Source organism: Oreochromis niloticus, linkage group LG7, assembly GCF_001858045.2.
Source record: "Oreochromis niloticus isolate F11D_XX linkage group LG7, O_niloticus_UMD_NMBU, whole genome shotgun sequence".
NCBI classification, from domain to species: domain Eukaryota; kingdom Metazoa; phylum Chordata; class Actinopteri; order Cichliformes; family Cichlidae; genus Oreochromis; species Oreochromis niloticus.
In genome coordinates, this window is record NC_031972.2 from 19,509,638 (window position 1) to 19,523,469 (window position 13,832).

The following is a 13,832-nucleotide window of genomic DNA, read 5'->3' on the forward strand; positions in this document are numbered from 1 at the left end:
GTAAATAGCAAAATTATCAGGTAACCAGATACTAATTACACAATGTAAAAGTGTCTGTAAAAGTGAGTGCAAAGGCAGGCACAAAGGCAACACTAGAATTTTGGACACAGCAGAGAAAAAACACATATTGTGCCTTATTGTTTTATGGCAAGGCACCATGTATATCTATTATTAATACGAAATAAAAGTGTCTCGATACAACCTGCCAGCAACAGATAAATATATTTATGCACCATAGGGGTAAGTTAATGTTAGTCATGAAGGTCACTGAGTGCAGTACATCTTCAAAGAAGTACTTGAAAAGAAAGAACACTGGAAGAAGCCAAATAAAGGAACATAACTTCTTTTCAGACCAAAGCACAAAGAGTTGGGCGGCCTCTGTTAAACATTTGAAAAATAAATGCTTGAGAACAGGTTCAAAAACCTCAAAGCATCAGATTATATAGACAATCTGTATAATTCAGCATGTGTAAACGTAATGACAGGGCACATTCAGTGCCTGCTAATATTTGCAGCACTGGAGTATTCTGCTGCTTAAACTAAATGGTACACCAACATTGGTTGGTCGAAATGTTCTGTAGGTACTATAGAAAAGAGAGCTGATGTGACACTACATGATTCATTTATTGCTTAGCATTCCTTTCAAAAGACAGAGCTGTGGCAGTATAACATTACTGGCTGTGAGAAAAGGTGCAGCTGCTCTGCTTATGCTCATTGAAGCTGTGACTGTTGCTTTGTTGATATTGCTCAGACTCAGCTGCATTTGTAGTCAAATGTATTCAGTGAATTTCTCTCATTAAACTTAGTCAAGAAAAACATAATTATGCAATACATGCTTGGATTTTACAATAGTTTTTTTCAGATATAAAAACAACAGTCAGGCTATCAAACAATGCCTGTATGTGGTTAGCATGTAGTTAGTTTATCTAGCTATATACTGCCTCAGCACTGAGTCAGAGCACTGAACAAACAGGTTTATCTACTTATCTAGCTAGCTACAGTGATTCCTGAAGTTACACCTGTTCCTTATGAAACATAGGGTATGCAGACATTATTGTGGCTGAAGACAAAACCTAGGCAATGAGCCAATACGCAAGTTATTGCAAAGTGCAATTTTAGTGTGAAGTAAACTTTGTCCTATTGGATCCAAAACAAATGTTAAAATACACAAAGATAACCCAAGTAAATACAAAACGAATTTTTGCAAAATTGAGAACGTTTTTCCGAAAAGCCTTGGGAATCCTAAAGATGAGTTTTTGGCAAATGTGAAATGAGCCTTTGTGTTCTGGTTTTCACCTTGGAATTCACCCATGGATGCCATTTTCCCCCAGTCTCTTTTTTTTTATCTTTCTTGTTGAATCATGAACACTGACCTTAACTGAGGCAAGAGAGCCCTGCAGTTCTTTAGTTGTTGTTTTGGCTTCTTTAAAGACCTCCTGGATGAGTTGTTGATGTAGTCTTGGACTATTTTCAGTAGGCCAGCCGCTCTTCGGAAGCTTCACCACTGTTTTGTTCATTTGTGGATAATGGCTGTCATCATGGTTTGCTTGAGTCCAAAAACCTTAGAAATGACTTGTAGCCCTTTTCAAATTGATAGATGTCAATGACTTTGTTTCTCAGCTGTTTCTTTAAATTGTGGCATGATGTGTTGCTTCTTGAGACATTTAAATCTACTTCACTTTGTCCGACAGGTTATATTTGACTCTTTGATTCACCGTGCTGGCAGTAAATAGGTCTGGATCTGGCTAGAAAAGGGGACATTTGTTTTTTTGTTTTTTTTGATGTAGGGCCTGTTAGGTTTGGATATCTCTTTTTCCTCCCTTTGATAAATGGAATCATGAATTAAAAACTTTTTTTTATTTAGTCGGGTTATCTGTGTAAAATAATGAAACTTTCCCAGTGACCTGAAACAGTTAAGTGTGAAAAAATACATTAAAACTATAAAATCAACAAGAGGGGAAATACTTTTTTACAGTACCGTAAAGTGCTACATCTGACTATAATTTAAGGTCATTTTTTAAAATCTACAAGGTGCTGCTACATAGTTTAGTTTATCTAATACCACTTCAATTGATTTTCTTTGATTGTCTCGGTTTTTTATTTGTATTTTTATTTCTGCAGATATCCGTAAAATGTGGTGAAAAATACATGTGATACAAAACAACAAAGTGAAATGTAATGGCACAATGGGTGAAGTGTGGTTACATTGTGAGAGCTTTAATCTCTAGATAAGGTGTGCTGGATGGCTTAAGATAAGGACTATGTGGAAGCACTTTCAAGGAAGGAGTCCTTGACGGCTTTGAAGCCTGTATAAAAGGACTTGGCAACTATTAAACTGGCATTGGGAGTGACTCAATAAAAGCGATGTTTTTTGGTGGGAGAATCAGATATATCTGAATACTGAGTGCTGGAGACACCCGGCTTTTCTAGGAAAAGGGAGGTACCTGACATCTCTGAAAGCTGGGTGGAGGGATATGGCAAGTTCAAAACAGGGGAGGAGAAGAAATCTGGCTTCTTTGAAGAAGAAGGGGAAGGGAGCTCTGATATGCCTGTGCGGAGGGTGGAGGAAATTCTGACATTTCACGGCAATGGTTGAAACGGGGTTCTCAACTGTGGTTAATTCTGTTAAACTGTCTTGAGGAGGACTGCAGGAGGGTTCAGCTGTACAACTGCATCTCTTGAATATGGGATTTGTTCTTCTCAAACAGCGTGGAGCAAAGTTTTAAACTGTGTCCAACAATATTTATGTCATAGTTTTCATGGTAGACTATTGCATCAAGTTTATAGCTTTAACAAACTTTTTGCATTTATAACAAACACTATAAATGCAAAAGTATTGCTCTTGTTGTTTGTCTACTTTTGAACTGTATTCAGTTTAAACTGTAGGAATTAAAATGTTTAATTAATGAGCTTAGTATTAAGGATGGACTTGAACAATGAGTTAATCTGAATTAACTGACTCAGTTGATTAGCACGCCAAATAAAAGCCTTTTTGTCCGTGTGTATTTTTGTATTTTTCAAACATCTTCGTGCTCATTGTTGCCAAAAATTGAAGCTAGTGTTGAAAACAGCAGTTGTCTATTGAAGAGACAAACAAGAATTATCAGAGGCAGAAAGAGGGACACAAGGACAATCATCACCACTGGTTGGAACAAATTTGTTGAGGCAGCAATCTTGAAAAGGTGTCGGGGAGCACAGAGTGAGAGGGTGTTTACTGCGCTGAGAGTCTCATTTCTCTTCAGATACTCACAGCAGTCGAAGTACAAAAAGCAAAGTACAGACATGAAAAAAAAAAACATATCAAAACTCACGTTTGAAGATATAAACTTGTAAACTATAACTTATAAAATTTACTTTGTTGCAAATATTACAATAACAGATATCTCCAGCTGATTTTTTGGGGGGTTTTTTAACGGTTCCCTCTCTGTCACCTAGATGAGTTCAAGTCATTTCTGAAGAGGCTGCCCTCCACTCATTTCCTGCCCATCAGCAGTGTGCATCTTCTCTGGGGCAGCGACTGGGATTTGCAGGCCCGCTACAGGCTTCTTCAGAGTTCCCTGGAGGTGCAGCGACTGAAGATCCAGCGCACCGCCCGCAAGCTCTTCAGCCTCAGCATCCGCTGTCACCACAATCCCAACCACCAGATGCCTAGGGAGAGGTGGGTAAAAAGAAAAAACTTAATTCAATGTTCTGTTCAAAATTAGCTATGAATTTACTTGGACAAGCCTAAGGTGCCTTTTCTGGCCTTGATATTTTTGGATATCTGCTTTTTTAAAAGTAAAAGAAGATATTAAAATGTATCTTACAGAGGAGTGACATCTTTCAGGGAAATTTCCCTTTTGGATTGATGTATGTGTTCTCTTTTATTTGGTGCTCCTTGAAGCGTGCACAGTGAGGATGACATCCATTATACATTTTAACTTATGGTTCTGTTGTTTCTGTCCATCAAGTCAACTTAGTGCTGAGGCTTGCACATGCCGAAAACACTCTACCTCACTCTTGTATTTCACTTTGCAATCTAAAAGGGGGAAAAAAAATAGCTGTGGGAGTTTTCTTGATAGGTCATTGCACACATCTGTCACCACCTACTGCAGTTGCAGCTTAAGAGCCTTGCTGCGGATGTGCCATTGTGTCAGCGCTGCATGAAATGCCAGGAATTTTCAACCATCCACTCTAGCAAATATCAGAAAACACTATGCAAAATATGCAAAGTTCCTGGCTTCCACATGAAACACCCCCAAAACTGTTATGTGTAGGGGATGTCACCACATAAATAGAAACAGAATCTGTAAAATATTCATTTAAGTGGTCTGAAAATGAGCCGCTGTCAACTGTCACTGACAGAAAAAGAGCACACCCACATTTGTGCGTGAGAGTTGGCAAAGGTTTGTTCTGAAGTGTTATCAAAGAGCTGCAGTATGCGCTTCCCTGTCCATGGAGTATGCATCAAGAGTGCCTGATGGCACTGGAAATAAGAGCTGCATGTTTATTTGCTTGCTTGTGTAAGACAACTTTGCATCAGATGGAGGAATTATTTGGTTTTATTATAACCGTGTGCATTTGCACTACATATATATAACAAGATTAAGATTTTCCTTTACGTTAAGATATTACCAACAAGGACTCCAGTCCTTCCATTTTTCCCCATCAAACTATAACAGATAATAAGTCAATGAAGGGACTGAGGCAAAGTTGAAGGCTTGTGTGTTTAAGATGTGTTCCAACGCATCTTCATGTCAGTGAGGCTGTGAGTTAATGAAGATGTGGGAAAAAAACTATATTGCTTGGTCCCAGAGATGAAAAACTGGTGCATCAGGATTCGAAATGACAGCAACACACATCCCTTGTGAGAGATCATTTGGCCCTTCTCTGGTTCATACTGTATATCAGACCCCCAGTGGGAAGGATCCACTCGCTACTTTGCATTATTCTACTTTGAGAATAGTGTTCCTCAACTCCTCTGATATTTTACTGAAGAAGGAATTGTATTTGAACAAGCTTGCTTTTAACCCAGAATGTTTTTAACCTTACCAAACTATGATTCAGTGTAACAAAGGTAACACTTGATAGTACCCATCATCAATATGTAACTGATATATTAAGGTTTACAGTTAATATTTATTTAGTGTCAACAAACAAACTGATAGTTCATTACTAATTTGTAAAATGAGAACCATCTCACTGATTATTGTATTGCTAAAAGTGAAAGGTTAACAAATCCTATAAACATTATTTCAGCTGCTATTAAGTTAAAGTTTACAATTGTTTAAAAGCATATGAGCAGGTGGCTGGAAGGAGAGAAATCACAAGACTGTGAGCTTTTTCCACTAACTTCTATTGTATTTCTTTTTTATATACATCTATTCATGGTTCACTTTTGCTTTTCTGTAGTTTAGTTGGTTGGTTAGGTTAAGGAAAAGATCATGGTAAATGGTTTTTAACCCTGCATGGCTTAAGATTATCTAGTGCATTCAGGCTTCACTTTTGTTCTTTATCATGGCATATAAATCTTCATTATGAAGCCTTAATAACAGTGAAGTGCATAAAATTGACAAAAAATATACTTCAGTTGTTACTGTCACTGTCAGGATTATGAAGCAATCCCTAATACATTATAACTGATAATATATAATTAATAATTAAAATTTGTAGCACACAAATTAACAAGTAAGCATAAATTCGAACCTCATAAATGACTATACATTCATTCTGATTTTATAGTCTGTTAACAATTAAAACAAATGGCACACTGCTGACAAAAGTTTCATAAACTACTTTTTAATATTGAGCATTATGAGGTGCTACCTGTTGTTGGGAAGGAGAAATACGGCAATGTGACAGCAGAGTTAATGCTATTAAATTACAAGTGTCTCAGTGAAAGAAAGATTAGAAAGGGAGAAGGGAAATCATTCTATTAGATTTGTTAACGCTAATGAGATAAATCTAATATCAGTATCTTAGCTGCAAATACCAATATGTAATACAAAGATGATATTAGATCGTGAATTTCTGAGAGGGCTGTGGCTGTGTGCTTTTTGCAATATGGTGGAGTGAGAGAAAGGGAGATTAGAAGTGAAAAGGTGAAGTAAAATCTGTAATCTAACTTGGGATCATGCAAACATTCATAGTGCAGAAATAAATGCAAACATAACACATTCAAATATAAGTTAAAGGAGAGGGGAATATTTATCTATAGCTGGTGATAATCAGTCTGAAAGGATGAAGGTATACTTATTTCTGAGTCCAGTTAATTATAATGAAAACTTGTTAAGATTAACTTACCAAAAAATATAATACATTTTGATCTGTGTTGTCCCTTTACTAGTACTTACTAAATAAACCCAAAGAATAAACACATTTATACATACAAAGACAGGAAAATGAATACATCTGTTTTGTTAGTAACATATACTGAATATCTGATAGGAATTTTATTTGATATGACGGACGAGTTTATATACAATACTGTGCAAAAGTCTTGACCCAATGCTCATTTGTTTATTTGGTTGGAAAACAAGAAACACCTGGAGCAATTTATTGAAACATGTAAACATGAAAATACCGTAAACAAGGCAAAATAGAGTTTGTATTGTTGTAGAGTTTTTAACACAACCTCAACCAGGCAAGTTTTCTAATGTTTAAGCAGTTTTCAAAAATAGTCCTCCAGGCTTCCTGAAGGAAATTCCAAGGCTCTTCTTCGAATGTCAGCTACCTTTTGTTCCATTTTCTGTCAAGCTGTTCCCACACTGCTAATTTTGAGGTCCAGGCTCTGGAGAGGCCAATCCTTGACTGTTCTGTTGTGTGTTGATCTATCCAGGTATGCTTTTACTGCATTAGCAGTGTATTTGGGATCAATGTCACGCTGAAAAATGAAGCTGTTGCCAGTCAGATGTTTTCAGATGGTATTAAATGGTGAATTAAAATCTGATGGTGCTTTTTTGTGTTCTGTGGTGTTGCCAAGATTCCCAACACCACTGACTGAAATGCAGCCCCAAGCCATTCAGTTTGATTTAATTCATCTGAGTTTGATTCAATTCAATTTTATTTATATAGCGCCAAATCAGAACAACAGCTGCCTGGAGATGCAAACCATGACATAGCCTCCACTGTGTTTTACATATGGCTGTAGACACCCACTATTCTACATCTTTCCTCCCTGAATCAAAAATTTTACATTTGGATTCATTACTCCATCAGACCTGTTGCCACTGATCTTGTGTAATTTGGCATGCCTCAGCCTTTTCTCCCTGTTTCCCTCCTGAAGAATGGCTTCTTGACAGCCACCCTTCCACTGAGGCCATTTCTGATGAGGCTTCAGCGACCAGTAGCTGGATCAGCTGAAGGGCCAGATGCATCTCTCAGGTCCTGTGTCTTTGCTGGATTTTTTTCCTATTTCTTAGGGACATGGCTTATAGCTGCTGTTCATCTCCTGTAGACAGTTATAAAGTGAAATATTTCTCCGAAATTGATACATAAAATAAAGGTCCAAGTACTAAATTGATCGGAAAAGTAGGCAATGTCCACAGATACACTTTGAAAGACCTTCAGGAAGCCTGAAGAACTGTTGCTCAAGACCAGTTTCTTGAAGGCAAAATGTGAAGAAATGAAGAGTTGCTAAGGACTTTTTCCAATATACAAATTTAGAGTTTATACAGATTTTTGACACAGGTATAGTATTTTAGGAAAATAAAGGCATTCTTATCAAAATAACACAGACTCAAAGATCCTGGGTGTTCCACCTGCATGGTCTTTGTTGGGTTTGTTTTCTGACTCTAGTCAGAAGTATTCTTTATTATATCTGGTATTCTTTATTTTACTCTGCCGTTTTGACCGGATATTGTTGTTCCTTTTCGTCTTTGTCTAACTCATTCACCAACTTCTGTGTTCAGGCCTCTACAGTGTCCTTCAGGAAAGAAATGCTATGTATCATTGTATGTTGATGAGGGATATCTATCTATCTATCTATCTATCTATCTATCTATCTATCTATCTATCTATCTATCTATCTATCTATAGCTCAGTTTGGAGCTCATTATAGAGAAATCAAAGTATGTGCTTCCATTGTTCTCTTTGGTTGATCTTTTCTTGTTATGGTATCACTTGTGGCAATGTCATATATCATTGTCAGTACTTAAAATCATTTACTTGTCAAACTAACCTTGACCAGCAATACTTTCTGAAATCAAAATTCAGATTTCATCTTCTACAGTCAGAAAAGAAGTTCCAGTACTGTCAGGATGACAAGGAAGGATGTCTGAGGGGGGGCAAAGACAAGACAGGAATATCAAGCAATTCTTTCCACCAAAGGGAAATAACCGGCCCTGTCTACTAAAAATTATGTCCCTATCCAACCCGAAGGCACTGTAAATTATGCTGCAAAGCAAACACATTTTCTAGTCTTATATCAGATCAATTGGAATTAATATTATGAATGTGTCTGTTTTAACTCTTGCAATGATCTTTTCCACAACCCAAAAAAGTACATTTAGTTAATCAAAAACAGCAAGTGAAAATGCAATGTAGAAGTCAAACAGTAATACAAAATTACGTGAAAATAGTAATAGTCCAAGTTACCAGGGTGAAATTATACCTCACACATGCCTCATTCACTCCATCAAATCCTCAGGGTTCTCTTTAATATGGTGGCCTTTTGTTGGAGAGAAAATATACTTTTTTTTCCTGATGAGAATTTAACATGTATACATTTTAACTTTAAGAGCATTTACTGGTGTGTGTTCTTTTCGCTGTTCTTGTCACACTAGATTGAGATTAAAATTTCCTGATCACTGCTAATGCTCTTATGCCTTGTTTCTGTCTTTTGCCTCTTTAGATCTGTGATGCAGTGGCTCAACAGGGTTCAGTCTTTCCTGTACTGCAATGAGAATGGGTTTTGGGGGACCTTCCTGGAGAGCCAAAGGACGTGTGTGTGCCACACAGGTGTCACACTGTGCCAGCGACCCATACCGTGTGTCATAGGTGGAAACAACAGCTGTGCCATGTGCAGCCTGGCAAACATCTCACAATGTGGCTCATGCAACAAGGGCTACAAGTTGTATCGTGGTCGCTGTGAACCTCAGAATGTGGACTCAGAACGCAGCGAGCAGTTCATCAGCTTTGAAACTGATCTGGACTTTCAGGACTTGGAACTCAAATACCTGTTACAGAAAATGGATTCACGTTTGTACATTCATACTACTTTCATTAGTAATGAGATCCGACTAGAGACATTCTTTGACCCACGCTGGCGTAAGCGCATGTCCCTGACTCTCAAAAGTAACAAAAACAGGATGGACTACCTCCACATGATAATTGGTTTATCAATGAAGATCTGCCAGATGCGAAACAGCAGCATTGACCCCATGTTCTTTGTTTATGTCAACCCATTTAGTGGTAGCCACTCTGAAGGCTGGAGCATGCCCTTTGGTGAACATGGTTACCCACGCTGGGAAAAGGTACGGCTGCAGAACTCCCAGTGCTTCAACTGGACTCTTGTACTGGGTAACCGGTGGAAGACCTTCTTTGAGACGGTGCACATTTATTTGCGTAGTCGTGCCAAGGTCCCATCTGGCCTCCGCAATGATACAGGACAGGGCCCGGTGGACCTTGCAGACCCTAACAAGCGCCAAATCTACATAAAAATCTCTGATATCCAAGTTTTTGGTTACAGCCTGCGCTTTAATGCAGACTTGCTTCGTAGTGCTGTGCAGCAGGTTAACCAGTCATACACGCAAGGTACACAGTTTTACTCCTCCTCATCTGTTATGCTCCTCTTATTGGACATTAGGGATCGGATAAACCGTCTAGCGCCTCCCTCTGCACCTGGCAAACCCCAGTTGGACCTCTTCTCTTGTATGCTAAAGCATAGGCTCAAGCTCAACAACAGCGAGATGATTCGAGTGAATCATGCATTGGACATGTACAGCACAGAGATATTAAAACAGTCTGATCACCTGACTGCTAAACTCTGTTGAACATTCACATAAGGACAGCAAATTTAACAGAAACACCCGACAAATGAACTATGGGGGTATATTACTCTTACTATTTTTTTTCTCTTTTTCATTTTTTGACCTTTTCTGCCTTTTGATGTAATATTAACTTTGTAAGCATAATTCTTAAAGAGAAAAAGGAAAAGGCAGTGATGAAAAGCTTTTCTGGCATATAAAGAAGACTACTGAAACAACTATAAGGACTGTATCATATTTGTCCCAGCATGTCTGTAAATCCCTAAAAGAACTTAAAATGAGAAAGAGACAGAAAAAAACAACAAAACAAAACAAAAAACATGAAATTTATGTACTGGTAAAAAAGAGGCCTTGATTTTACTCTGAGGGATCAAAGGTTATATCTGAAACTGCCATTCTTTATTGAAAAAAAAGGAAAAAAAACATTTTTAAAAGAAATAATGATAACACAAGGGCAGACCAGATATCACTTCATTCTAGCTAATGAGCTAAACGACAGTTTAATATTCAAAATGTTTATACATCGTAAGGATTAAGTATCCCTAGTGAGTAAGTAGTCAACACATTACTGATAGACTTTATTACATTTCAGACCCACGGTGAATCTGCATTGCTCTTTGTGAGTTATGAGGCACTCTGTCATTGTTCTGACACATAAGGCACACAGCAGGGCAGTAATGGATAGTCATGTCAAAACAAAAGCCAGCTGTTTATATATACATATGTGGTTGAATGTGTGTGTATGTGAGAGTGTGCGCTTGTGTATATCCTTTTTATTATTATTATTATTATTATTATTTGGCTTGATGCTTATTGCTGTTTGTTAATTGAATGTGTCATTTGAGATTGACTCCAGTGTTTGCTGATTCTTGCATTTGGAGCGCTTCTTCCCGTGTTTGAAATTCAAGCTGTGTTTTCCACAAGGCAGTACCTCCTGGTGCGTGAGTGCAATATTGTGGTCTGAAGATTTAACAATCAATGCTATTTTGTACAGCTTTGCAAAATGTACATGTTGTGACTGCTGATTTGTGGAGCTTTTCAGCACCAAGAGCAAAATGTAAGCATTCATCATTCAGTCACGTTTGCAAGACAATTTAAAGCCATACACTTCCCTGAGGTAGACATAAAGTAAAGTAAGTTCATAACCTTTATTCACTTCATAACACACGGAAAAAATGTTCAAGTTATATGTTTTTGTTTTAGTCCCTCAGCTGATTTCAGATAAGAGCACAGCAAAAGGGAAGTTGACAGAGGAGAGTGTATATTATATTGAATAGGAATGTCTTGTAAAGCCATTGATTTTTCATGTTGTTACACAGGGGGAAAAAAAAAAAAGAAAAATATGAAGAAATGGTTGAATACTAAAGTATAAAATACCCTTTTGGCAGTGTTTAATCTGTACGCTTTTGATGGCCACGTGTATAAATGTCTGTTTTCCTTTTGCAATATGAAATCAATAACATTTTTTGCATGTTGCTGGAAGCATCAACAACTCTCATCATCCAAATGAAATATAAAACACTACCTATGTATTAATGGTCAAACTTTATTTGGGTAATCCAATGCTGAAATATTTCTACTACTGTTAACTTTTTGTAGGTCTAGTCCTTTGCTTGGATGTTTGTTAACGAAGATGTTGTACAACCAAGTTGGTCTGGCCATTTTCGGGAGTTCAAACTTTAAAAAAAAAAAAAACGGGGGACATTGAGTAGTTGCTGTCATCTAAGCCAAACTCTGTAAAACAAAACAAAAACAACAAAAACATTCCTCCCGGTGTAAAAGCTGTCAAAAATCCATATTTTTCCAAGTGTTCCGCCAACGTTAATATTATTTTTTTTATGTGCTAGTCTCTTGATGTAGATAGTTTAGCAGTATTAGTACTTTAGTTCAATTATATGTTATTTTGACCTAACTTGGTTCTTACATTGTAATGACACTAGTCTATGGGGTCAGTTGTAAGTGTAGACAGTGGTAATGAGTAATGATTTTCATCTGGGTGACAACGACAATGAAGGTGTAATTCCTAAACCAAGCCCTGGACTAACGTGTCATTACACTTACTCAGCTTCAGATTTCACTGCTTTCAGAATTCCAACTTGAATAGTATCAGTATCCCATCTAACTTTGTTTTACAAAGATTACTCATATGTTTTATTATTATGTTGCCAGTCTTGTGAAGCATGTTTATTGCCTGGGAGGTGCTTTTTTTTTTTTTTTTAAATCACAACTTACTATAAAGCATTATTACAAACTAAAATTACATTCAGGAGATATGATTGTTAATAGCAGAATAGGCTGATTTGTATAAGTTTGGATAACAACAGCTCAGCTTGTCAGCCTTTGCTCTATTTTGGTGAATTAATCGAGGCTGTGTCAGAAAAACAAGTTGCATGTTGTAGTACTAGGTCAGTTAGTTCATGTTCACATGGTAATGGTGTGTTCAGAGCAAACTCAAGTAGAATCACATATGTTCAGAATTTACCAGAATCTCATAATTCAGTCGACTGTTCTCCAAGATTTATCTAACTTTTTCAGTTTCTGTATAAAAGAAGTTAAATCATATAACTCCAGATGCCCATACATAGCAACAATGGACTAGGCATCCATTTGTGATCGTCAGTGATGTCAGGAGAATATCATTATTGACATATTTTCATGCACGTGGAAAACTTTAGGCAAATATCAAACAGAGCTGAGGCTGACAAGATGATGCCCTAAAATGGCCCTATATATACACATTTCTTGATTGTTTAGCATCATTATTGGACTATCCAAATGAATTGTCTCCATTTCATTATTATTATTATTATTATTATTATTATTAAGTGCCTGTTATTGATCCCTTTAACATGTTTAGACCTGGAGTAAAACTTTGAGATATTAAACAGAAGAATGACACTGAATTACTTTCAGAATTTAAGACCATAAATGTTGAAATATACTCTTTTAATGTCCTCCTGGCAGCTACGCCGTCAGGTGTGCGCATGTGGGGGAGCTGACCACCAGACAGAGACAACAGATGACTCAAAGTAATGGTGGATATTTATTGTCTCCTGCTGTACAATATATCTGTAAATATGAACACTGTTACAGTAACAATGCTCTGCTACAGTAACAATATTATAAAATATAACAGTATTGAAAGGGAATACAAAGACTACTTCAAAAAGGCCCTCCATTTGAGTACATTAGCACAAAGTACAGGGCACTCATGTCTTATGTATCTAATTAGAATCATGATCATTTATGACTGTTTTTATATTGTCAAAGTGTATATTAAAATTTAGTTTTGATCCACTTGCAAGATCCATAAAACAAGCACATTTTCTTGTATGGCATTATGCTACCACAGTGTTGCTTATTGTATATGTATCCATGGATATGTCTGATAATGATTTTTACACCTAATACCTTGCCTATGTACTTATTTTGCTATTCTTTTGGGATCATTATCAGCTTATTTTAAATGAATGTTTCATATAATAATCTATTTCTCATTAAAATGCTATATTTAATAAGAAGAGCAATGCTTGTTTGTACAAATTTCCTATATGAAGTATTTCGCACATCTTTAAAGTAACTTAGTTTTGCCATAGTTGCAATGGTAAATGAACGGCTGGCCAATAAGTTATTTGTTTGGCTACATTTTTATTTTTTTGTTTGCTTGTTGGTTGACCTCAGTATTTTTTTCTCTTATCATACAAATCAACCTGGTGTGTTCATCTGCTGAACCACTTAATAACTGTATGTTTTTGTAAAAGCATTCCTGTGGCTAAAAGTGGTGCTAACACAAAGTTGATAGAAAATGTTTTGGGTTTTATTTGTTAAAGGCCTCTGTGAGACCACACAAAAGCACAGAAGATGCAG

The 13,832-nt window shown here is 36.9% G+C and overlaps 1 protein-coding gene across 1 annotated transcript in view; it reads left to right on the top strand.

The window, feature by feature from the left end:
• The window catches only part of brinp1 (bone morphogenetic protein/retinoic acid inducible neural-specific 1), a 105,011-nt gene extending 91,519 nt beyond the window's left edge, over window positions 1-13,492 (top strand). Inside the window, exons 7-8 of the mRNA XM_003454968.5 lie at window positions 3,436-3,658; window positions 8,831-13,492. Coding sequence (XP_003455016.1) covers window positions 3,436-3,658; window positions 8,831-9,971 — 1,364 coding nt within the window. The 3' untranslated portion in view covers window positions 9,972-13,492. The remainder of the gene's footprint in view (window positions 1-3,435; window positions 3,659-8,830) is intronic.
• The last annotated feature ends 340 nt before the right edge of the window (window positions 13,493-13,832 follow it).